The sequence below is a fragment of the Talaromyces rugulosus genome, chromosome V (genome assembly GCF_013368755.1).
Source record: "Talaromyces rugulosus chromosome V, complete sequence".
In the NCBI taxonomy this organism is placed as follows: domain Eukaryota; kingdom Fungi; phylum Ascomycota; class Eurotiomycetes; order Eurotiales; family Trichocomaceae; genus Talaromyces; species Talaromyces rugulosus.
In genome coordinates this window covers 2,945,004-2,966,921 of record NC_049565.1, presented here as the reverse complement: position 1 = coordinate 2,966,921, position 21,918 = coordinate 2,945,004, and the positions used below count along the sequence as shown (strand labels likewise).

General features: G+C 47.3%; 9 protein-coding genes and 2 non-coding genes across 11 annotated transcripts; 4 read left to right on the top strand and 7 right to left on the bottom strand.

Annotated features, from left to right (window-relative positions):
* Nucleotides 1-462: 462 nt before the first annotated feature.
* On the bottom strand, nucleotides 463-3,516 carry TRUGW13939_09573 (uncharacterized protein; the record flags this gene model as incomplete). Its single annotated transcript, XM_035492693.1, has 3 exons — nucleotides 463-1,562; nucleotides 2,322-3,199; nucleotides 3,266-3,516. 3 exons carry the CDS (start codon nucleotides 3,514-3,516, stop codon nucleotides 463-465), a joined length of 2,229 nt encoding a protein of 742 aa, XP_035348586.1.
* Nucleotides 3,517-4,016: 500 nt separating this feature from the next.
* Nucleotides 4,017-5,818, bottom strand: TRUGW13939_09572 (uncharacterized protein; the record flags this gene model as incomplete). The annotated part of the gene is made up of 4 exons (XM_035492692.1): nucleotides 4,017-5,111; nucleotides 5,167-5,364; nucleotides 5,419-5,662; nucleotides 5,751-5,818. 4 exons carry the CDS (start codon nucleotides 5,816-5,818, stop codon nucleotides 4,017-4,019), a joined length of 1,605 nt encoding a protein of 534 aa, XP_035348585.1.
* A 1,061-nt stretch (nucleotides 5,819-6,879) lies between these two features.
* On the top strand, nucleotides 6,880-8,453 carry TRUGW13939_09571 (uncharacterized protein; the record flags this gene model as incomplete). Its single annotated transcript, XM_035492691.1, has 2 exons — nucleotides 6,880-7,470; nucleotides 7,521-8,453. The coding sequence occupies 2 exons, from the start codon at nucleotides 6,880-6,882 to the stop codon at nucleotides 8,451-8,453; spliced, it is 1,524 nt and encodes a 507-aa protein (XP_035348584.1).
* A 346-nt stretch (nucleotides 8,454-8,799) lies between these two features.
* Nucleotides 8,800-10,565, bottom strand: TRUGW13939_09570 (uncharacterized protein; the record flags this gene model as incomplete). The annotated part of the gene is made up of 3 exons (XM_035492690.1): nucleotides 8,800-10,005; nucleotides 10,057-10,414; nucleotides 10,486-10,565. 3 exons carry the CDS (start codon nucleotides 10,563-10,565, stop codon nucleotides 8,800-8,802), a joined length of 1,644 nt encoding a protein of 547 aa, XP_035348583.1.
* A 456-nt stretch (nucleotides 10,566-11,021) lies between these two features.
* On the top strand, nucleotides 11,022-12,014 carry TRUGW13939_09569 (uncharacterized protein; the record flags this gene model as incomplete). Its single annotated transcript, XM_035492689.1, has 3 exons — nucleotides 11,022-11,265; nucleotides 11,318-11,396; nucleotides 11,459-12,014. The coding sequence occupies 3 exons, from the start codon at nucleotides 11,022-11,024 to the stop codon at nucleotides 12,012-12,014; spliced, it is 879 nt and encodes a 292-aa protein (XP_035348582.1).
* Nucleotides 12,015-12,247: 233 nt separating this feature from the next.
* On the top strand, nucleotides 12,248-12,319 carry TRUGW13939_09568. The gene has a single exon. It is a non-coding gene; the product is annotated as a tRNA-Arg (tRNA).
* A 195-nt stretch (nucleotides 12,320-12,514) lies between these two features.
* On the bottom strand, nucleotides 12,515-14,406 carry TRUGW13939_09567 (uncharacterized protein; the record flags this gene model as incomplete). Its single annotated transcript, XM_035492688.1, has 2 exons — nucleotides 12,515-13,905; nucleotides 13,968-14,406. 2 exons carry the CDS (start codon nucleotides 14,404-14,406, stop codon nucleotides 12,515-12,517), a joined length of 1,830 nt encoding a protein of 609 aa, XP_035348581.1.
* A 534-nt stretch (nucleotides 14,407-14,940) lies between these two features.
* On the bottom strand, nucleotides 14,941-15,012 carry TRUGW13939_09566. Its single transcript has one exon. It is a non-coding gene; the product is annotated as a tRNA-Arg (tRNA).
* Nucleotides 15,013-15,819: 807 nt separating this feature from the next.
* Nucleotides 15,820-16,381, bottom strand: TRUGW13939_09565 (uncharacterized protein; the record flags this gene model as incomplete). The annotated part of the gene is made up of 2 exons (XM_035492687.1): nucleotides 15,820-15,961; nucleotides 16,014-16,381. 2 exons carry the CDS (start codon nucleotides 16,379-16,381, stop codon nucleotides 15,820-15,822), a joined length of 510 nt encoding a protein of 169 aa, XP_035348580.1.
* Nucleotides 16,382-16,801: 420 nt separating this feature from the next.
* Nucleotides 16,802-17,907, top strand: TRUGW13939_09564 (uncharacterized protein; the record flags this gene model as incomplete). Its single annotated transcript, XM_035492686.1, has 2 exons — nucleotides 16,802-17,562; nucleotides 17,649-17,907. The coding sequence occupies 2 exons, from the start codon at nucleotides 16,802-16,804 to the stop codon at nucleotides 17,905-17,907; spliced, it is 1,020 nt and encodes a 339-aa protein (XP_035348579.1).
* A 452-nt stretch (nucleotides 17,908-18,359) lies between these two features.
* Nucleotides 18,360-21,735, bottom strand: TRUGW13939_09563 (uncharacterized protein; the record flags this gene model as incomplete). The annotated part of the gene is made up of 6 exons (XM_035492685.1): nucleotides 18,360-18,521; nucleotides 18,587-18,911; nucleotides 18,962-19,281; nucleotides 19,339-20,619; nucleotides 20,674-20,742; nucleotides 20,800-21,735. 6 exons carry the CDS (start codon nucleotides 21,733-21,735, stop codon nucleotides 18,360-18,362), a joined length of 3,093 nt encoding a protein of 1,030 aa, XP_035348578.1.
* Between the last annotated feature and the right edge of the window lie 183 nt (nucleotides 21,736-21,918).

Here is a 21,918-nt window from a genome sequence, read left to right as displayed (position 1 = left end):
CATCAAATTGTTATTATTTTATCTTGAATTTATTGTTGGGAGTTTTATTAGGGAGAAAAAAAAAGGGAGCGAAGGGAGTAATTTTTCTTTTTTCATAGGAGTTTTTGTTCTACTCCATAGTTGATCCTGTACTATTTAGATCGTTATTCTACGGTTGAAGGAAAGTTTAGTCCAAGGAAAGTCATCAAGCATGGAAATGACGGCGTTTTCAATATCAGATTATTATTTGCAAGGCTCATGGCGATGGCAGCAGATGTGTGAAGAATATTTATCAATCACTTCATATGTATTTACGAGACTTTGATAGTGACTCACGACCATATATGGAGTATTAATATTGAAGTTATAATAGTAAGAAATTAGCAACCAAAAAAAAAAAAAAAAATGGAAAGCAAAAAAAAGTATCTATTTATTTGAAAAGAAAAATTGTCAACTGAAAAAAAGCTGGAGAAAGAATTCATCTCACGCAACAATACCCAAATCACGCTCTTCAATCGCCATCTTAAACTCCTCTGCATTCTCACCACGCTCATTCATCACCCACACCAAGGTATCGGTAAACGTCTCGCCATTATTTCGAAACCAGTCACCCAGGGACTGCACATAATCTTCGACATGTTCCTTGAGCGGGGCATGGTCACGCAGCCACAGGATTTGGGCAGGGTCGAGCTTGAGCATGTCTTGCACAATGTAGTAGTGCGGAATCTCGTCGCCCCAGCCTTCTTGGCCGGGATCGTGGAAGGGGTCGGAGCGGAGTTTGGATGCTAGGGACTGTTTGGGTAGGGATGAAGAAGCAGGGCTGTAGTGAGTGTGATAAAATGCGGTGCTGTTGTTGTTGTTGTCGTGGGTTGTTGTTATTGGACTGTTGTTGTTGTTCTCGAACCGGCCAAAGTAACTACTACTACTACCAGTACCGCTAGATAAACCAGACCGCTCAGGGGGACGATAGTTGAGATGAATGTTAAACGACAGCGGGTGCACGTTTTCCGGATATCGTTTGTGAAACTTGCGCTGAATATTGCCGTTACTCGGACAAATATGGTTCTGCACAACATCTCGAATCACCATGCGCACATCCTCAATCTCAGCGAGCTCCTCCGTCGACCAATTATGCAACAACTGCGCCCTCTCCACCACGACATTTCGCAACCGGCGCGAAAAGCGATCAAACTGATCGACATGAAAGGAACGATTATAAAGCCACAGCCGATAGATTGCGCGACGCAACCGAAACCGCTCTTCGCTGGTCAACAGGCGACGATATTCGTAATCGTTTTTCCATTTCTTCACGGGGTATATCGCTTCCCATTTCTGCGCAACGCGGCCAACTTGGACGATCTGTTTGAAGAGGGCATCGGATAGAGATGCTTCACGCACAAGATGTGCCGGTTGGCTCGCGTTCTGGGTTACTATCTGGATGATATCGTGCAAGGGGCCGAATTCGGTATTGGCGACTCTCATGAGGATCGGCAGCTTTGATGACGAGGCCAGAACGCGATGAAGCCGGTGGTTGGTGGCGGCCAGGTGCAGGACGTCGGAAATCGAATCGCAAGAACGGAAAACTTGGAGCAAAAGCTCCGTGGGGAGATTGTGTAAATTCATCGGGAAATATTATAAACTGTCGCGGATTCATTTCATTAGTACACAATCAACTCCGCCGATCAGGAAGCTCTTACCTCGGGATCTGGTGTATTGTAACTTGATAGCTAGCTCTAAAAAGCGTCTTTCAATCGAACTGGACGGAATGATTGTGTTTTGAGAATAAAATCATTCAAATAAAAGGTCTAGATGGTGTAGCTGATTCGTAGCAGGAAAAAAAAAAAAGTCGACAACGCGAATACACAAGTGCTCACGTCGTCGTCGAGGCGCGTGACGGTCTACAGGACGATGACCCCTTCTTTGGGGCTTCCAAGTGTTTCGGATTGAAAAAGAGTAGTGGAAGTAGTGTTTTCCTGGGCATACCGGCCCTGCAGTCCAAAAGGACTGCTGATAATATGGACAGCCATGGTGAGTTGGTGTGTAGAAAACAACAGGGAGGTTGGGGCGAATGGCCATATTTATACGGACTGTTTATGTAAGCCAGCCACCACTATCACCATCAACTTCAGTAACTACCAGACTACGTTTATACACATGCCGACTACAAAAATACTTGATAACTAAGTTTTGGGGATGAAAAAAAATATATAGCTTTTGATTCATCATGTATCGTAACTCCAGAAAACGCCGAACCAGCATACATGAATACTGATATCACATCTGAAATAATGCATAATTCTCGAGGGAAACGTATTACAGCACACAAAGTCACAATTTTTAACCAAACACTTCTCTCGTGTCCAGCGCATCTCTCTTCTTCCCTTCTCGGCCCAAGCCCAATGTCGACTTTTTGGCCAAATGATCCGTCTGTGTATCCCGGCGCTGGGCGTAGCGGCTTGCCTTTTCAAGACGGACGTCGCGACGGACTTGGTTGGGACTGACATATTCCTTGTTCTCGTAGATGACTGGTCCACCAAAGCTACCTTCGAGAATAACGATCGGGGTCAAGACAAGGCGGGGGCCAACCTCGACGAGCGAGACATCGGGCAAGCCATCCTTGCTCTTGGACGATGACTTGGGCTTCTTTTTCTCATCATCCTTCTTTTCTTTCCCGTCTGCTTCTTCAGGCTTGTTGCTCTTGGAGTTGCTGTCCGACTCTCGAATCTCATAAACTCTGATCCAGATCTTCCCATCGACACCAAAAATGCCAATAATACGATCAACAAACGGCTTCATACCTCTGACGCCGCGCTTGGGCACGCAAAAGACTTTGCGCAGCATCTCCCTAATGAGGCCCCGATACTCTGTACCATTGGCAGACCCAACCTCTGGTCCATTTGCATCAAACGACTTGTCGAAAACAACAATACCGCGGCCACCCTTGAGACAGTTTCCTGCAAAGCCCGTACCCATTTCGCCCATGGTGTGCAAATTGGTGATGGAGAATTTGATCGTGGGGCCGTTGGGTGGGCGTGCCAGCCACAGGTACAAATCCTGGCCGCGTTTGCGAGCCTCGAGGAAAAAGACGACGTTGCACGAGTGCAGTTCGGCAAGAGAGTTGAGAAGATTGTTGTATCCGCCGCTCTTCTTTGTGTCCAATTTATTCTCCTTGTGTGCGTGAGGAAGCAGTGCGGTCATGTCGGAAAGAAGATGTCGTTGTCTGTAGAAAATATATTTAATTAAAAAAAAACTCGTAAAGCAAAAAAAAAAAAAAAGTCATCCTTACCGGTGCGTAACTCCTCTCGAGGTGAGCATCAGAACACGGCTCTTGGGCATCGTCCCATCGCTTTTGGCTCCATTGACTCTGACTCCACCAGCCTCTTCCTCATCTTCTTCTTCTTCATCATCTTCTTCGTCACTGTCGGTATCATCGCTGAGATCCTCATCAAGCAGATCCTCCATATCGATATCCTCGTCGTCCTCAGCCACAGGGCGCTCTAGCTTCTTTTTCGAGATGGATTTGTAGACGGACGCCATTTTTGCTTCAATTGCTTGCGAATGATACGCAAGCTTTTGAGAGAAAAAAAATGCAAAAAAGGCAATGCGACGAATTTCTATTCGAGAAGAGATAATCGGTATTTTTTTTTTCTGGGCTATCGATCCCGGCGGCAGAACTTTTTTGGATCTTTCACCGCCTGTATGCAGCCCCACTTAACGGACCGGCCAATGAACGATCGGATACAAGATTACTGTATATAGAATCAGAAACGTAGGATAAAACGAATAAATTCAGTACCCAGCTTATCCAAACTTGGGCTTCCAAGCTATCTAAAACACAATAAAAAAAATCACCCAACCGCCCAGTTTAACATTTTCAGGATATCATTTGCATCATCAAGTCTTGGCACCAAGCAAAAAAGAATCAGATGAAGGAAAAAAAGAAGGGCTAGAAGAAGAAAAACTGAAGGAAAATTAAAAGACAAGTCGTGACTACATCAAACATGGATTCGCATCATTCGTGAAATAGTAGCAACATTTCATCGTGAAAATCCACTGCCATTGTTAAATCGATTTTGTGGCGGGTACTGGTTTGCGCCTGCTGGAGGCGATGCCCATGGTCCGCTCACAAATTGAGAATCAGTGGGCGTGTGTCGTATGGGCTCTGAACCGGGTAGTTCGGAAACAATGCCATTCGGCGGAGGTTGGTTCATATGCGGTAGATTGTTGGGTTGGCTCGTGGGCTGGCTCACTCCGACTTGATTGTCCGGCAGCTCAGCAATAAAGGAGTTTGCCGGTCTGTTGGTTGACGGATGGTTGCTAGATAGCGATGCCAAGCTAGGGTGGTGTGATAGGTTTCCTTGTTGTGGGTTTATGTTTGAACCGCTCAGAGACGTCATGGATGAGTTGTTGGCAAAGTTTGATGCGACAACTGGAGGCGCATGTATTCCCCCGCTTCCTGGCGTAAAGGGTGTGCTGTGCTGTGAGCCATGTTGAGGGTTTTGGTGGTACATGTTGGCCATTTGTTGCTGTTGTGGAGGTTCTGGATGACTTTGACTTGGCGGTCTAACCATCTGTTGAATATCACCAGGCGCTTCGTATATAGGATGGCCCTGTTGGTACGGATTTCCCGTAAATTGGTTCGGCTGTTGAGGGTTCTGTTGATGAGACACGGGGGGATTATGAAACTGTGGCTGGCTAGCGTGAGGAGCAGGATGGTTGGAGTTCTGCTGTTGCAGATGATTCACTGTAGGCTTTGTCGCGTGGGGTATAGTAGGCTGCGGGCCCAATTGCCATTGCGGTTGTTGACCAACGGGCGACACGGACACTTGACTGCCGTCTATACTTCCCTGCATCTCAGGAACTTGGTAGGCAGGGGGATAACCCGGAGGAGGCTGCTGGTGCCATGAGTGTTGTGATGCGGGGCTAACGGGAGAAAACTGAGGAGTCATTGCCGGTTGATTCGGGTACTGATGCTGGGAATAGTCTGGATGGATCCCCTGAGACTGGTGGAATGTGCTCGGGGACATGGGTTGGCCTTGGGCTGGAGCTTGACCTTGAGGATAGTATTGCGGTACATCGCCGGCATAATTGCCAGTTTGGCCGATCGAAGCATAGCCATACGGGTTTGCAGACTATTCAGTGAGTCAGCTTACAGAGCAAACAGAAACTCCATCCCTTTTCAAGTACCTGGAACTGCGGTCTCCCAGCCTGCCCATACGCGTTTTGTGAGGCTGGATGGTTCGGGTGACCCGGCGGGAATTGCTGATATGCGTTGGCACCTTGCTTCGCAGGCATGAATTCCTTTGATATTTTACTGAACATGCGATCAGCCAGTTGCGTCAGACCACCTCCTCCGCCGCCGCTGCCGTGAGAGCCAAGGAGACCCTATTCCCATGTCAGTTTATCAGTTTGTCGGATCGTTTGTTTACGGAATCGTACAGATAAACCGGCTCTCTCGGTCGAGTGGCTGAAAATGCCCCTGTTGGCAGCATAGTTCATGCCTTCAATTGGCGAGACTGCCGGCGAAATCCCTCGAGGAGCCTGGGTTGGACCAGCACCGATCGAACCGGGGGTCGTAGAGGGGGTGAGGATAACGGGTTCTGTTGGGATTTCCCATTGCGACTTGCCCGTGGCGCGTTGGACAAAGTACCACTTTCGCGAAACGCCTTCCCACTGCGCGAGCCTGTTTGTCACCCACAAACTTTATATTAGCTAGGCGTTCAAGTTGGTATCGCGTCAAAAAGTGGACTGGAAGAGTGAAGCAAACTGACCATCCGTCGGGCAGTTGCGGAGGTGGAGACGAGGGCCCCGCGCTGTCCTGGGGAGCGTCTTGAGCCATCAATCAATCAATCACTCGAAAAACTGAGACGAGGCGGCGGTCGGAAATGCAATGATGGGGCAGGGACAGACAGACTGATATTTGGCATCTCTCAGACGAGGCTAGAATTTCGTTTCGCGCGCACATGTGACGTGGCTTGGGCATCGCCGCAAACACGGGCCGCGTTGGTGCCTGAGGCTTCGTATTCTAGTTTATACCAAGTGTTCTACTTTATATCGCATGTATACATGTATATATGTGTGTATGTATATATATATATATATATATACAGCATATGTATATCCAATCAACTAATACATCCTGGTACCAATGTGTCACTATCTACAGTGGAAAATCAACACTGCACTGACCAACACAGTACATACTACATCGTAAACACTAAGCTATAATTATTATTACCACCTGACAGGCAGACAATTAATATGCCAAATATAACCAGTGTCACCCAGCAAATAAAGTTTGGCAGATCCCCCCCCAAGCCAGCCAATAATAAAAAGCGTCTTCGGTCACTGCGGGGCTGGATTATCGTGAACACGAAAGGCGATACGAGGCTGGATTAATTTTATCCACGACTGCTGCGTGTCATGCTGAATCTCCTGCAGAAGCGTTGACGCCAGCTGCGAGGATACGCCATGTGGCAATGTATCGTGTCCACCGTCGTCAGACGAATCCCACACTGTTTCCCCCTGGGGATTTAATGATTCAGCCACTGCAAGCAGTTTGTCTTGGCATGAGTAGTGAATACGAGAAAATCATCCAAAAACGGAAATGTCCATGGCAGTCCAGACCCGCTGGTTTTCCCAAAAACGAAGACTGGAGAAGGGAAAAAAAAAAAAGTCTAATCGTGGAGATCTCCAATTCTTGTTTCTTGGCTGGACAGAGAGGAGTGTCGTATCTTTCGTTCTTCTCTCCTCCTGCCCGACTTTCTCTCGTCTCAAACTCCCCTCCTCCACACCACTTGATCACTTGATGCATCGACACAGTCACTACCACTACTACTACTCCTACTCCTACTACACATCAACGATATTCTCCATGGAGAATAGGAGATACTACAGGCAATGTCGCTTCTCGGCGCAGTGAGTGCATCACTGCACTCGTCGTCTGCCGACACCGACAGACAAGTCGCAGCTCGCGACTTTTCAGAACCCAACATCGACCCCCTCCCAGCTTACCATCGCCATGGCCTCATTGTTATCTCGGCATTTGCGCTGCTCTCGGCCGTGGCGACGCTGGGCATGTTCATCTTTATGACCGTGCGCCTAGTCTTTTGGCGACGCTTTGGGAACGTCTACCCGGGCTACAACCAATACATAATCCTAATCTACAACCTACTCATCGCCGATCTCATCCAGTCGTGCGCGTTTTCGCTGAATCTGTATTGGATAGCGACCAACAGTATCAAATCGCCGTCTGCCGTGTGTGCCGTGCAGGGCCTGTTTATTCAGCTCGGAGATCCAGGTTCCGGGCTGTTTGCCCTGGCCATCGCCGCGCATACGTTTATGCAGGCTGTCTTTGGCCGCAAGATCGAGTACAAGTGGTTTGTTACTGGGATTCTGAGTATCTGGGGGTTTATGGTTATCATGTGCATTATCCCAATAGCCTCGCATTGGGACGACTCAGACCCGGTGTTTGCCCCGACAGGTGCATGGGTATGTTTTTTTTTTTTTCTGTCCATTCATATACTAACATTGTTATACAGTGCTGGCTCAATAGCAAACACGAAGCAGACCGCCTCTGGACCCACTACTGTTGGATCTTCATGGCCGAGTTCTGCACTCTCGTTTTGTATGGTATCATATTCATCCAACTCCGCCGCAAGATCGCCTCGTCGATGGCCGTCAGAAACGGAAACCGCAATGCTCAATCGCTGACTCGTCTTACCCGAATCACATATCTCATGGTCATGTATCCCATTGCTTACGTTGTGCTCTCGCTACCACTAGCCGTTGGCCGAATGTCAACAGAACGGGGCCACACCCCATCCGTCACGTATTTTTGTGTGGCCGGTTCAATGATCACGAGTACTGGGTTTTTTGATGTTATGATGTATACTTTTACGAGGAGGGCAATTACTGTGGAGCATCATAATCATCATCATAATCATCATCATCGCCAATCACCGCCAGATCCTCGGCATCCTCAACCTTCTACTTTGACTTCGTCTGCTCTTAATCCGTTTCATCACTATGATTATCGGAGTAATCATATTGCTACCGTTGTCGCCATGACCACATTCGTCCCTGACCCGCCTTCATCTCGTTATCAAAACACATCGAAAAGAAGAAGAAACAACGGCGGTTTCTTTGCTCGACTCCCCTTCTTTTTCCGCAGACGCACTGCTTCTTCTCCTTCTGTCGAAAATGGCAATAACGAATCATGCGAAAGCTTTGCCAGACTCAAAGATGATGAAAGAAACGCCCATCATCATCATCATAATAATAATAATAATACTGCTACTACTAATACTAACAATCCAGAATCGGATCTCAGTCGTGTTTTCCAGGAGACGACTATTGAAGTGACCAGTGAACCGGCGTATCCTGCAGTGGAAGGGGGTGGCCGCTCCTTGTCGTTGAGTAGCAGTAGTCGGAACCGTGCTACTACTGCTGGCCATTTTGAGACGATGGAATGAAAAAATGGTTGTATATATATATATATATATATTTGTATTTTTATTTAATGTCGTGATGCCTCTATTTGTATATATATGCATGCATTATCCAATGTCAATATTGAAAGATTATATCCAAATCGTATACTAGGGACTCGGTGCTTGTGTAGATGATATATGGATTGTTTCAAAGTCCATAATAAGTGTGGCTCGCACAAGTTGATATCCACTGCATCGAGCCGGGTGCGTCATAGTCACCTGTCGTGATGGTTATAGAGGCGTATGTCCGCCTCCATTTCATTGTGAAAAGAAAGAAAGAAAAGAAAGAAAGAAAGAACAGCTCAAGCTGGCAAACCTCCCTGCAAAATCAAAAAGGCGACAAATCCGTCACAATCTGATACCCGCCGTCTTCCCGGGGGACGTTTCTCATATACTGCAAAACCCACATATCCTCACCAGTCTCGCTTTCCCCTGGTTTAATAAAAAAATGCGAGATTCTGCATTCTTCTGGGATAAACATTTCCCCGTCAACCAATTCTACTGCAGCAGCAGCAGCAGCTTCTTCCTCAAGTGCAATGACTTTTGCCGCCATCACAGCATGCGTTGCCGCATTACAAAGACCCTGCACAGGCGGCGCTTCCTGTAGCAGCTCCAAAGCTTGATGACGAATACGATAGTCGCGACACTTTGTAGCACACACGAAAATCGGCAGCGCCATGCTCGTCTCCAACGAAAACGGCGGCTGCGTTCCATCGGGATACCGGGTTGCCTCGATCCCAAACCGTCCATAACGCACAATATCCTCAAACTCGGCTGTGAGCGAATCGTTCCTCATTTCAGAAAGCACCATTGAAGTCGCTATCGAGACACGGAATGTCGCATGGGCTTGGAGGAGTTTTGCGGTTACGTATTTCTCGGCAGGGGTTGTATTGTTGCTTTCTAGCGTGAAGCCCATGGCGCAAAAAGTCTGGTACCATTTTGCTAGTTCGTCCCAAAGGAACTGCTTTTCGGCTTCGAGTTTGGCTATTCGCTCTGCCGGGACGTTCTCTTCGAAAAGGAGGACCTGCTCCGATGCCCGGATGTGGGTTACGCCGCGCGATAGGAACCGGTGCAAGTTAACTTCGGCTTCTTCCAGACTCGAGAAACGGTCGGATATTTCGAGGGCCTCAAGCTGTGGGGCAGCCGCTCCCGTGGGGATATAATCCATGCAGGTGGCTAGAGCACTGAAATTGTAGAACAAAGGCGCAACGCATTCCTCCATCAAGGCCGCCTTGCGATTCGACATGATACCAGTTCCATGATGATAGAGCTGGAGGACTTCGGTCACATTATCTTGCAAAAGCTCAATGCAGATGTAAAGAATACAGCTGACCAGCAGAACGGTATCGTTTACCATACCCTTGTCGAGGCTTGTTCTTAGCTTTGACAATGACCGGCTATACCACACCAGCGCTTGCTGATGGGCCGGGTCTTTGGCGGGCGTTCCTGGGCTATTGCGTGGAGCGCCTCTCAAGCCACGTACGGGCTCCTTGGAGTACTGCGGGTGCTCGAAGAGAGCACTGAGCGATATCACCTACAGTAAATTAGGTGAGAGCTTCTTCTTTGTTTGTTGTTGAAATCTTACTGCATCCCAAATAACAGGCTCCGCGTGGCACGCCTGCAAGATACACGTCTTCCAAAAGCGATTATCAGTCGCTCTCGGAAAGATCGAAAGCCCCCTCATAAAGAAATACTCAAACGCTCGTAGCTCCAACGAGCAACCACCCCTAAAGGAGGACCCGTTGGCTGCTAGCGGATGCGAGTCCAACGCAACAATCAGCGGCGGACTCTGCGAGCTACTTGACGGGCTCCGGGAAGTTGGAGAATTGCGACTCCATGACCTAAAATCGTGGCCTGTGACAGCTTTGTACTCGCATTTACGGCCGGTGCTAGTGCAGCGATGGCACTGCGGCCGCTCTTCGCTGCATTTTACTCGACGAATCCTGTTGTTTTTGTTTTTGCGTGTGAGATATGGGTGCCGGACGACGGGGTGATTAAAAGACGCTAGACGTACTTGCAAGTCAAACAGCCGTTCTTGGACTTTGTCTGGCCAACACGGCCTTTTGAGCGGGCCAATACGGGTTCGTTAAGCATGTTGGGTATAATTAATTATTCATGGAGAGAAGTTGGATTCAAGGTTGATTGATCGCTGAAGAACGAACGGTGTGTGGGGCCACGGACCCACCCGCTGCTACTCCTCCTCATATACTGGAGAGCATGCTGTCATCTGTTTCTTTATTGGTTTACCACCCTGTTCTCTGCATATATAATAAAACTGAACAAATGCAAGAATGATAATTAAAAATTCCCCATTATCATTCATTATATATTAAGGTTCCACACCCAACAATACGTTGAGACTAACGAACATCGGCCATCGGGCCCGCGCGACGCAGAAATTAGACCGAATGTCGGCCAAAGCAAATACGACGCCGACTACATCAACACATGTATTTAACAACCCGGAACCCTGGTTGAAGTGATACAGTGGCCCGCGATACCACATCAGAAATAATAAGCAAACTACCCGAAAAGAGGAAGAAAGAAAAAATGTCCTGCCCCGACTGCTTCGCCGGCAGCATACACGAGGGCCAGCCCAAGGGCCAAATCACCAAGCTCCACGGCCTGGACGTATACGTGAGCTCTCCACCACAAGAGCCGTCCAGGCCGTCCAATGGCATTGTGATTATTGTGCCCGACGCCTTTGGCTGGGAGTTTGTCAACAACCGGTTGCTGGCAGACCACTATGCCGAGAAAGGGAATTTCACGGTATATTTACCGGAATTCATGAACGGTGTGTACTATATCACTCTCCATCTGGGATTTTTAACTGATACTGAGAAAAGGCCATCCGGCCCCCCTTATTGGTCTCACTGTTATTCCGAAATTATTCCAAGGCGGGGTTTGGGGATGGTTAACGAAGCCGTGAGTTTTCATATTATCACCCTCTCTTACTTGAACGTCATAACATTGACTTTTTGTTCCAGGTACTGGCTTATTCGCACCCTACAGGTGATGCTTCCATTCCTGATCCGCAACCGGCTCGGCAAGAGCTGGCCCATAGTCGAAGGCCTTTTCAAAGCCGTTCGCGAAAACGAGGGCTCGAATGTCCCCATCGGAGCAGCGGGATTCTGCTGGGGTGGGAAACATACTGTTTTGCTCGCCCATGGTGGTGGATCAAACACTACTACCATCAACAACAACAACAACAACAACAACAAACCATTAATTGACGCTGCTTTCACGGGTCATCCAAGCATGCTGAAATTTCCAGAGGACATTGACAAAATCACAATCCCCACTTCGTTTGCACTTGCTGGCCAAGACGTGACCGTCGACGCTTCCAAAATCGAGCAGATTCAAAGGGCCATTGAGAAACAACCAGAAGAGAAAAAGGGCGAGTCTGTAATCTATCCGGCGACTGGACACGGCTTTTGTGTGCGAGCAGATCACATTACCAAAGAGAAAGAACGTGCTGCAGCGGAAGCTGAGGACCAGGCTGTTGCGTGGTTTTTGAAGTGGTTTGCTAGTGCCGTGTATTAAGCGGGTTTGTTTTTTTTTTTTCTAAATGTGATAAATACTTATAGATACCTCGTTTCAGTTTAATTAGTAGATAAACTATATAAATGACAGATGATACCAGAACCCGGAGCCGAGCAGAGCAGCAACGGCCATGCTAAGTTATCTCTCAACAACCCTTCTTTATCGCAACACACAATACTATTCCACTATGCCATTGCTTCATAGATCCAAATACGGCCGACAAAAATCACAGCGGTCCGTTGGCCCAATGGCAAGGCGTCCGCCTACGGAGCGGAAGATTGCGGGTTCGATCCCCGTGCGGACCTTCTCAGATATCTTCGGATTATCTTTTTGAATATATTTTTTTTCATGTACAATTTTTTTTAAAGCATCTTATGGTAGTGAATCTTTGGTCCCGCGTTTAGAAAGACTCGTTGTAGATAGAAATGCCGTGTTGATTCGTAAAAATTATATACACAGAAACGTGATACACGTTCACCCCCACCAATTTGGAATACCACTTACATACCGTTCGATGCCCGGTTTCGATATTCTGCAAAGCTAGACGTCTCATTATTCTCATTGCCACCAGGAGAAGGCTTGCGCTGGACCCTAGCCTCCCATTCACTTTCCTCGGCGGCAATCATGGAGTGAAAACGGCTTCCTTGGCCACGGGCAAGATAGATGGGCTTTTCTTTCCGATCCGCCACTTTTTCAGTCACAAGGACAAACTTGACCGACGATCCCGGTGCTTCAAACATGGGGTCAGACAGAATAGTCTCGAGCTCGGTGCGCAGGGCGCGCGCGCCAGTTCCCATGGACAGGGCGTTCGCGGCAATTTTGTGTAGTGCGGCGGTGGTGAATCCCAGTTTGATCCCGGAAAGGTCGAAAAGGGCCTCGTATTGTCTGACGAGTGAGTTGCGGGGTTCAGTGAGAATGCGTACTAAGAGGGTGTGGGACAAGGGAGATAAAGCTGTGGTGACGGGGATACGCCCAACTAGCTCAGGAATGAATCCGAAACTCTGGAGATCAGTGGGTGTGAGAAGGTCAAGAGGGTTGAAGTAAACGGGTTCCTCGTTTGCACCAGGCAGGGTTGCAGACGTGAAAAAAGGAAGGTGCTTTTTGTACAGAGCTTCTTCGTCGGAGCCTGGAAGAACAGGCGTGAGTGTCGCGTTGTTTCCAGGTTGTGAGCGGCCATCTCCAGGTGACACAGCAGAAGATGCCCGTATGGGCTGTCCAAACCCAATCGAGCCCTTGGAAATACGGTCCATCACAACTTTGTTGAGCCCGACAAATGCACCGGAGAACACAAACAGGATGTTGTCTGTTCTCACATTGTACACCTCTCCTTTGGAGGGCGAGGATGATCCGGATCCACTTGAAGAGAATCCAGAGCCCGGCATGCCCCCTGGACTAAAGGGGCCGGAAGGGCCTGTTGTATGCCGATGTGACTGTTTCTCTGGCTTCGCTTGAACTTGTATTGTGGTTCCTTCGATAATCTTAAGAAGAGCCTGTTGTACACCTTCTCCGCTAACATCTTTGCCGTGACTAACCCTAGCAGTGGCTATTTTGTCGACCTCATCAAGACAGATAATACCCCGCTCAGCTGTTTCCACATCGTAATTAGCAGCAGCGAGCAATCGATGCACACACACTTCGGCATCCTCTCCGATGTATCCAGCCTGCGTGAATGGCGTGCAGTCTGACATACTAAATGGGACATCCAACACACGAGCCAATGTCTTGGCCATCAATGTCTTGCCCACCCCCGAGGGGCCAAGTAATAATATATTTGATTTTTCAATCAGCACGGAGGATTCATCAGTCAACGAGGGATGCTCGGATAAATGGTGTTCAGAGTCTTTTGGTGGAGGTGGCATATGAATCGTGCGTTGCTGGCCGGGGAATTCACCTATGGCACTATACATCAGCAAATTTTATCAGCAGCGCTACCAGGGTTTGATCCTCTCGTACTCTCAAGAGGGTGAGCTTCCGTTGCCGCTCGTCTTTCCCTTTTGGCCATTCGCTCCGCGGCTGCCTCCTCCTGCCTCTGAATGTCCATGATGCGCTGGTAGTGATTGTAAACAGCCACACTAAGGATCTTCTTCGCTCTGTCCTGGCCAACTACGAACTGATCGAGATACTGTTTCAACTCTCGGGGCGTCAATCTGGGGACCCCGAAACTCGGAGCCGAGCCCAGGGGACCGGATGTAGGAAGTCCAGCTTCATAACTGCCGGTATATGGCTGACTGGTAAAATCAGAGCGGTTAAAATTCGAAGATGATGGCCGGAAGCCGAGTGATGTGAAATTCTTATAGGTATGTATAGCGAAAACGGGGTGAGTTTGTTGTAAGCTATGCAATCCAGCCCGTCGCCGGCCGATTGCGCACGCAAGGCGGGGAAGCGGTCGCATGGTGGTAGGATATACAGCGTCGGCTGTACAGGCTCTCTCTCTCTCTCCAACTAACAAGACGTCAAGGAGCACGGCAGTTCTGGCCCAGATTACAATAGACCACGAGCCAGACTTTCGACCTGGTTTTGGTCTGACTCGGAGTTGTATGAGGTGTTGACTGATGAGTCGACAAGTCAAGCAGGTGCGGATGAGACGATGCGATGTGGGGCCGGCATGCATACTATTGGCTGTCACTTCCAGCTCTCCATATGATCTACTAGTCCATATGCGGCTAGAGGGGCTTAATACCATACCCACATCCAAATCGTGGATTTGACTAAATTTTTATTATGAAGACTGTGCCTTGGAACGAGTATTATAAAGAGAAATGATTAGAACCAGACTATGGTTAATCAATTGTAGTATCGCAAGTTATATAGAACAGTAAGAAAAAAATAATATACCAGTTTTCCAACCACCCTCCGTCCGATCCGGTTATACAGACAGTTAGCAGCGAAACTTCCAAACAAAAAGATAATCCGAAGATATCTGAGAAGGTCCGCACGGGGATCGAACCCGCAATCTTCCGCTCCGTAGGCGGACGCCTTGCCATTGGGCCAACGGACCGCTGATGATTGTGACGGTCATATTTGAATCTAAGAGGCTAGCTATATCATTTTCTTGATGCAGCCATCCCGGAATAGCCATGTAAATCAGAACACACGGAGGAGGTAGAGCAGGAAGGATACTTGTGAAAAATCTAACATATTTGCGTCTGGGAAGAAAGTAGACGTGTAGAAGATATTTTGGCTGCTTTAATTTGCACGTATGCAGCATATACACATCTGACAACGCAATGTTGAACATTCTCAAACTCATCTATATATATGTGTGTGTGTGTAGTCCCTTATCTCGTCTCAACTAGTAGTTGACGCTGGCAATTAATCAACCCACATACCCAATATTGAATTTTTTTACCAAATAACACTAAACTATGTGTATGTAGTTTTAATATTTCTATTGTTCGTTTTATCGTTCGACAGTGTACTTCGTTCTCCCTACAAAAGAGGATATTTGGGATATCTATTAACCTGGAATGAATACCAATAAACACCCAAGTATTAGAAACGACGTAGTCTTAAAAAAGCCCATTGATTAAAACCGGGCCCCAGGCAAAATCATAACTTACTAACCATCTCCGAAGGCCTTCATAATGAGAATATTCTACGCCTTTTTGTATGGGTTTTGCTTCATGGACGTCAAGAGTAATAACAATAGTAAAAAAACCGAAAAATAAAACAAAACTAAACAAATACACAAAAATCTCGAGCGATGTTCCATTTCTCGCATGTTAATTAGAGAAATCCAGCCAGAGTCCCGTCGACAAATACACCATAGTCGAAATGAAACCCCTCGCTCAATCTAGAAAATCCGTCAAACAAACTCACCGCGAACCATCTGAAGTTCCCTTCGCTCTTGGTGCTTATGATACAGAAATAATAAGTTGGGCCAAATTTCGCCGGGGGCGCTTTGGTGGATATAGTTTTCTTGAGCCATATCGGACATGACATTATAACTGTTTTGATAAATTAAACCGAGAATGCTTTCGACGGTTTCCTTAAACTTACACCCACCACCGGCAGCCCGAACCTCCCCCGGACATGTCATATCTATCACGGCGGAGATTGTAAATGAGGCGTGCGAAGAACAACACAGTGATTCCGGCTGCAACTGGGAAGTCCCAATACCTGACTGTAGATATAGAGTGGACGTAGTCATGTTTTGTCCACTCAAGGATCCCCGTCGGATCACCAAACTCCGCTCTCATATTGATGCGAATTGACGATGTGCCATTAGGATGAACCAAGTATAGTGACCAATGATTATCGCTTGTGTTTGGGCCAGCTGCACCCTGTGTGTGTACTACCACGCGGACCTGCGTGACTGGTGTGGCATCCTCCTGAACCTCTTGCGAAGACAATACACGCGATGGCATTTTTTTGAAAGATATATACTAGGCGTTATGGCTCTGCGCTTTTACTACTTCAATAGCATGGCCTTTGTCGAATTTATACGTGTCGAAAAGAGCGGGGTATCTCATGAGCACTAGAATAGGATACATCAGCTTTCGGGCTCTGATCACTAGCGTCAATCCCAGACATAATGCAACAACCAACGAATTGTATATTGGTTTCACAAAGCAACCGCTGTTTTTTATTGACTGGACAGCAAAGGACGAATCCGACTATCACGAAACGGGAACGCTATATTCGTTACGTCATCAAAACATTCTCCCTGTTCTGCACCTTTACACCGCCTTGAGCTGAACGTTGTTGTCTCTGTGCTCTTGTAGCCCTTTTTGCTCGACGTTTAGAATTTCCCAACCAGAAAGCTATTGGCTACTGCCAGCAAAAGAATGATACCCCCTGAAGACCACCAACGAGCCTCGGTGATCGCTTCTTGCACTGATCCGTTGCCTGGCAATGTTGTTAGCCAATATGGAAAACGAGTTATCAAAATTTCCGACCACCAAGTCGTCAAATGGGGCATAGAGGTGACGAAAGAAGAAGCCGAAAACCAAAAGAGGCTGTATGAACTTGTGGATAGACGCATAGTTCGTATCCCGCGTGTATATGATTTTTTTACTGATGGACACTATGGCTACATTGTGATGGAGTTTCTACAAGGGAAAGTCATCGACCCATTGGAGGACGATGACGCTATACAGAGAGTTGCGAGAGTGGTTAATTACCTTGCTACGTTCAAACACAACGCCCCTGGCTCACTATATGGGGGCGCCTGTCGCGGGCTTTTATTTCCTGACACCGAGGACTTGGCCTTTGACAGCCTCGACGAGATGGAGAAATGGTTCAACACCCGACTTTTCGCACACAACCCGAAACTGACCCTCCAAGGCTGCGAGCTAGCGCTGTGTCATTTAGATATAGCGCCTCGTAATGTTTTGTGGCAGGAAGATGGGACTCTCTGCCTTCTTGATTGGGCAACTGCCGGCTACTATCCAAGATTGTTTGAGTTTTCCGTTCAGTGGATTCTGGACGGGAAAGATGGGAACTTCAATTCTCTTATGCTGAAATATATGAATCCCCTGTCCGAGCAAGAGATGGCTCAGAAAGAAGCCTTTATGTGTGCTTGGAGAAATATCCAAAAGCACCCTTTGTAAGTGTTAAGAACGACTGACTCTTCAAAAAGAAAAACCCCCCAAAAAAACAATTGATTGACAAAAAAAACTCACCCGAATTTAGTCGAAGCAAAACATCACCACCGTTTCGAAGACCATCGGCTCGTCGCTACCCCGTGCCCGCTCATCCAATGCCAGATTACCCACCGGGCTGGCATGAAGCGGCCCAGCTTGAATCTCCTATGCCCACAGAAGTTTCCCCGGGTACTCCTCCAACGACAGCCTTAGGACCTGGGGAACAAAATAATATTTACAGTCGCATTACACGCTATCTACGCGCAATATTTCTCCCGCGCTCCAAGCCATCTGAGGCTGTCTGTTGAAATAGAATGCATATTATGATACTAACGCCTTTGATATATCTTCACCGCTGTCTCAAAGAAGAAACCTCGAGTCTTGGTAATCAGTAGTACCAAAAACTGGCCATAAACTGGGGGGAAATACTATCCTGAACCAGTTTTGAAGCCAAAAGGAAGAACGTTTCCCACGACTACAAGAGTAGGACATTATCTATCGTGGCCTGGTGACTGAAATCTACTAATCATTAAATCAATGTATACTTAGCACCTAATAAACTCCTATCATATCAAGAAAATTAAAATACATAGTCTGGTGACAACAAAGGTAAATTGGAATTCCCTCGATAACTCCACGCTCATAAAAGCCTAGATATCATATCAAACAAAATCCAATACATGAGACTTGCCATGTACCCATACAGCATAACCGCATATCTCGGATCACAACAACTCCAGTCCTTTGTAAGTAGTAGTGTTCATACAGATTTCACTGGAGATCCCGCTCCATGGGGCGTTTGATTGCCTGGCATTGCAGTTGCCGGTAGTTTCGACGTATCTTGGGCCAACCATTTCGTGTAGTGTTCTTTGTGGACACCCCATTTCTGGTAAAATTCATTGGGGCCGCGGCTTATCTCGAGCTGAAATACAAATAAGCATTCGAACATTCCATGTCGCAGATATTTAAAGGAAGAAAACAACTTACGTGAGCCCAGCTTCGCCACAGCTCTCTTGGCTCATCATGCGTGATGATGCAGAACCGTCGCATCGACGCCGCGTTGAGAAGCGCCCAGGCAGAGAATATCTCACATACATAGTCTCCATTCTGTTGTTGGGTTGCTTGATCAAAAAGAGCTCCAGAATTGGTCTCTAGAGAACTGTGCTTCGGCTTCGGCATATTTTGGAGAGAGACCGCAGGGCTTTGGAGTAACGGATCAGCAAACTGGTCAAGATCGCGAGGTTCAGTCGGCCAATTTGATGAATCGCCTCGACAAGCAATATCGCCAATCAGAACAGCCATGACATTAAAGCTGGGGTTTGTCAGTACGTAAATTAATCCATCGTCAAGTGAATCACTAACCGGGGGTCTTTCTCAGACATTGCATTCAGCCAGTTCATAATATCTGGACGGAACATCATCCTGTAACTTCCTGGAAGCTTTGACTTTGAGTTCTCTCGGAACCAAGCCAGGATGATGATCGCTGCGTCCATTTCATGCAGCATAAAGTCCTCGGTCATAAGAAAACCTGCCCCATTAGGGAAAATCCTCTGAAAGTTCACTTCCTGATCAAGGCCGGGAATCTTTCCACTCAGTGAGACATTCCAAAAGTTAAACGACGTATTCCTGGTGAGCCTGTATAAGCCGGGGAGCGCATAATAACGCATAAAACTATGGTGGAACTAATGACACCAATCACATTAGCTGAAAAGTAGAAATTGACAGACCTTGATACATACCAATGCAACTCCTGAATGTGACTTTGTGAACTTCTCCCAATCGTTTGCCCGGCGGTTTGAAAGAACAATTGCAAAGTGGCTGTCGAGATACTTCTCTAGTATCTGAAAATCCGCACTTGCCTCTTCCGGGAAATGCAAATAGAAGCAATTTGTTGATTTGGTTCGGTTGTTGCTAGTTATAGCAGCAATGTTATTGAAATTCAACTTGAACGCTTTAGGGAATGCCTCCTTTAAGTAATCTTCGACATTGACGTTTTCCATGGCGCTTGCATCCAACATTTCCACATCCTGCCTGCCCCCAGCGCTGTCCGTTGGTTGTTCATTCATTGATGTGTCCGCAGCAGGTAGCGGGGCGTTCCCAGAAGCCAGAAGATAGTCCATCGACGAATCAGCAATGTCCATTGCATCTGATATAGTAGACAACGGCCTAACAGATCTTGTATCGGGACTTGGTTCAACGGCCTTTCCACCATGTGGAGGAGTAGACCCCGTGACTGGTCTCTTGTCACCACCAAGACCCGAGCTTGCCGACTGTAATTTTTGAACTGTAGACTTAGGGACTGAATTAACAACACTCCTTCCATTAAAAGAGGTTGTCAATGGGCTAATGTCTACCGATTCGGGCTCAGCGGACAAAGTGTTGCCTAGAATCTGCGTCTTTTTGGCCATTGAAGTATTTAACTGGAGTTTTTGAGGAATGCTGGGGCCCGTGTCATCTGAGTTGAGCGTTGGGACTGTTTCGGTGTTCTTATCGGAAGATTTCTTTGAAGGGGATATGGGTGTCTTTGAAACCTTTCGTACTTTCAGAGGGTTTGGTGTGGATATTGTCGAAAAAGGTTGCATGTCTGCACGTGAAACAGAAGGCGCCCCTAGAGATAAGCGCCTCTGAGAAAGCAAATCTTCCTTTTGAGAATATGTTGATTCGTAAAACCGTCCTTGTCGCTCCGGCCTTTCCAGCCTGCTAGAGTTTCCGTGTTCGCTTCCATTATCAACATGTCGGCGAACTCTTGTCTGAGACACACGCGGTAATAGACCAATAACGCCTGCAATGCGGAGTGATCCCTCTGCAGCCTCGTACGAGTATCTATTCAAGAATGAGAAACCTCTTGACTGCGCTGGAAAACAGAGGAGCGTAATTGAAAAATGAGGGTAAAATTTGTTTGGAATCCTTGCCATGGCAACGAAATCTTTTTCTAGCAAGAGCTTGCCAAATTGGTTGAGTTTTTCCTGGGTATCACTAAAGGCAGTAATGCAGCCGTTGAACTGAATGTCATTCCCTGTCTATAAATTAAACTATCAGCAGAAGTAAATCTCAATCTCATAGAGAGCCTTTACCTCATTTGTGATGGCGCGATAATGGTTCAAGCTGCAGAGTTCATCGAAGACAAGATCGATATTTCGAACCTTTTTTGTCGTATATATCGTTCTCCTAGCAGATTCAGATACGTCACGGAGGCATACCTCTCCAACTTCTACCTCGTCGGAACCATATGAAAGCAAACATAGGAGATCTGACTTTTTACTCAGTTCACGACTGTTCACCCGGTAGATTTTCTTAGGAGAAGTGAGAAAACGGGGGCCTGTCGGGGGCTTTGACAAGAATTGAAAATTGTTTTTATTTTGCACCGGCGAAATTTGTAGCTGCTTTTCGAAAGTAGTACTAGTCAAGATTGGAGAGCTATGTGTGCTATTGAATAACGGCGTCGAAGGGGCGTCAATATTCATATCGTCATCGTCATCGTCATCGTCATCGTCATCATCTTGCTCCACAAAGAGACTGTCATTTTCTTTGCTTCGTTTCTCTCTCAAATACGAGGACATTTGAAATGGCGTCCAGTCTCCAGGCTTTTGTAATTCCAACTGTTCTTGAAGTGGTTCATGATCCTGTCGTGTGGCCTTTTCAAACTTGTTCGAAGTCGAATAGAGTTTCCAAGTTTTGTTGTTTTCATCTGCAGAAGATTTTCGCTGTTCTTTGGCCCTGTGCAGGATATGTGGAAGGGTTCTCCTCTTAGCGCGGTCGTCCGTCATGGTTATAGCAACAGGCTCAGGTGCCGCTATTCTTGGGCGTGGAGTAGTAGAAACGGACATTTTTTCAGGAGCAGGATTGCGGGCCTTGAGTCGGAAGGATATTTTGTGCGATCCAAGGGGATTATCTGGCTGACTGGGATGCGGTAGAGGTGTGTTGCTTCGTGCCCTCGCTTGCACGAGGGGAGCGTCGTCATCAGATGCTGAGGATTCCACCTCAGCCCCCGAGACTTGCTGGACTGGCCGGCCTTTTGTCTTTGAAGAACGGAGGTCCTGCGCACTCTCCTTGGAGGGCGGAAGTCCAAGCCTGGCTCGCTTTTCTCTTCGTCGCCGTTTGCGCTCGTCTTTGGCGTCTTCAGACGCTTCGATCATTGCTTCCCATGCTTGGATATCGAATGGCTTATCTGTACCTTGCTTTATCGCCCGTTCTTTTTTCTTCCAATTCTTGAGGCAATCGTTGCCGTTGAATGAAGAAGCGGGTTCCCATGTGCAGCGTAAATCGGAGTACCCTTTCCACTTGACAAGATATGCCTTGACGCCATATCTCTTCTCCTC